At 44.2% G+C, this 1,083-nt stretch overlaps 1 protein-coding gene across 1 annotated transcript in view; it reads left to right on the top strand.

Moving 5' to 3' along the window:
* LOC107751525 (calcyphosin-like protein) overlaps positions 1-712 on the top strand; it is a gene marked incomplete at its 3' end in the record, with an annotated part of 8,656 nt that extends 7,944 nt beyond the window's left edge. The window contains exons 2-3 of the mRNA XM_016567266.1: positions 255-426; positions 522-712. Of these exons, the coding sequence (XP_016422752.1) occupies positions 255-426; positions 522-712 (363 nt within the window). The remainder of the gene's footprint in view (positions 1-254; positions 427-521) is intronic.
* Positions 713-1,083: the final 371 nt, after the last annotated feature.

The following is a 1,083-nucleotide window of genomic DNA, read 5'->3' as shown; positions in this document are numbered from 1 at the left end:
AAAAAAAAGTTGAAATGACATGCAACCAGTTTGATTAGGCGTACAAATGGAAGGCAGCAACTGATCTTAAGTTTTTAGGCTAAATTAGGTGGAAATGTTCATATGCTTAATTAGGGATTTTAGGAATCAATAATTTAAATATTTGTCTTTCTATTTTATTCTTTTACAAAGGTAGAGGATTTGGGAGAAATAATGAAAATATGTTTACGTTCAACAGTTTAACCTAGAACATAAATTCCCTATATTTTTTCCAGGACGTTTCGCATTATGGACGATGATGGCAGTAAATCTCTGGACTTCCAGGAGTTCGAGAAGGGGCTGGAGAACTACGGCGTGTCTGTGGGGAAGGACAAAGCACAGCAGAGCTTTGCCGTGATGGACAAGGATGGAACTATCAACTTTGATGAGTTTCTTGAGAAATTAAGGGTAAGAACGTGTTTCGAGGATGCAGAAAATTTCTCAAAAACACCTTCATCATTCTAATTTCAGTGAAACCCGCTTGTTCTGTTTCTTTGCTTCAGCCGTCCATGTCGAGCGCACGGAAACAGGTGATCAATCAGGCTTTTCGGAAGTTTGATAAGACAGGAGACGGCGTTGTGACCATAGAAGATCTACAGGGTGTTTACAACAGCAAACACCACCCCAAATACAAGAGCGGAGAGTGGACAGAAGAACAAGCCTTCCGCTCTTTCCTGGAAAACTTCGACTCAGGGCCGTTTCTAGCCAATTTGACGCCCTAGGCGAAATCCCTATTCCCTTTTAAAAAAGTGTTACCTTGCCAAAGCACTGACAGAGCCCACTGATCTAATGGCGTTGTTGAGCGCTCCAAATGCAAACAAAAATGCAGCACTCTGATCTAGTGGCATACAGGCATCGTCAGATTGACAGTACTCTAGCCCAATAATGTTGGGGGATCCAGTGGGGGCGGCAGTCATATTTCAGGGTGACCGTGCCACTCTTTATCACAACCCTGCTAAAAGTGCCAGTACGTGCGCTCATTGGCGCCCCTTCAGCTGGTGGCGCCCTAGGCGGCCGCCTAGCTCGCCTATGCCTAGAAACGGCCCTGGATGTGAACATTTTATT

The sequence above is a fragment of the Sinocyclocheilus rhinocerous genome, unplaced genomic scaffold (genome assembly GCF_001515625.1).
Source record: "Sinocyclocheilus rhinocerous isolate Xijiao unplaced genomic scaffold, SAMN03320098_v1.1 scaffold2696, whole genome shotgun sequence".
Taxonomy (NCBI): Eukaryota; Metazoa; Chordata; class Actinopteri; order Cypriniformes; family Cyprinidae; genus Sinocyclocheilus; species Sinocyclocheilus rhinocerous.
Note: the sequence above shows the minus strand (reverse complement) of the source record. Positions and strands in the feature narration are given on the sequence as shown.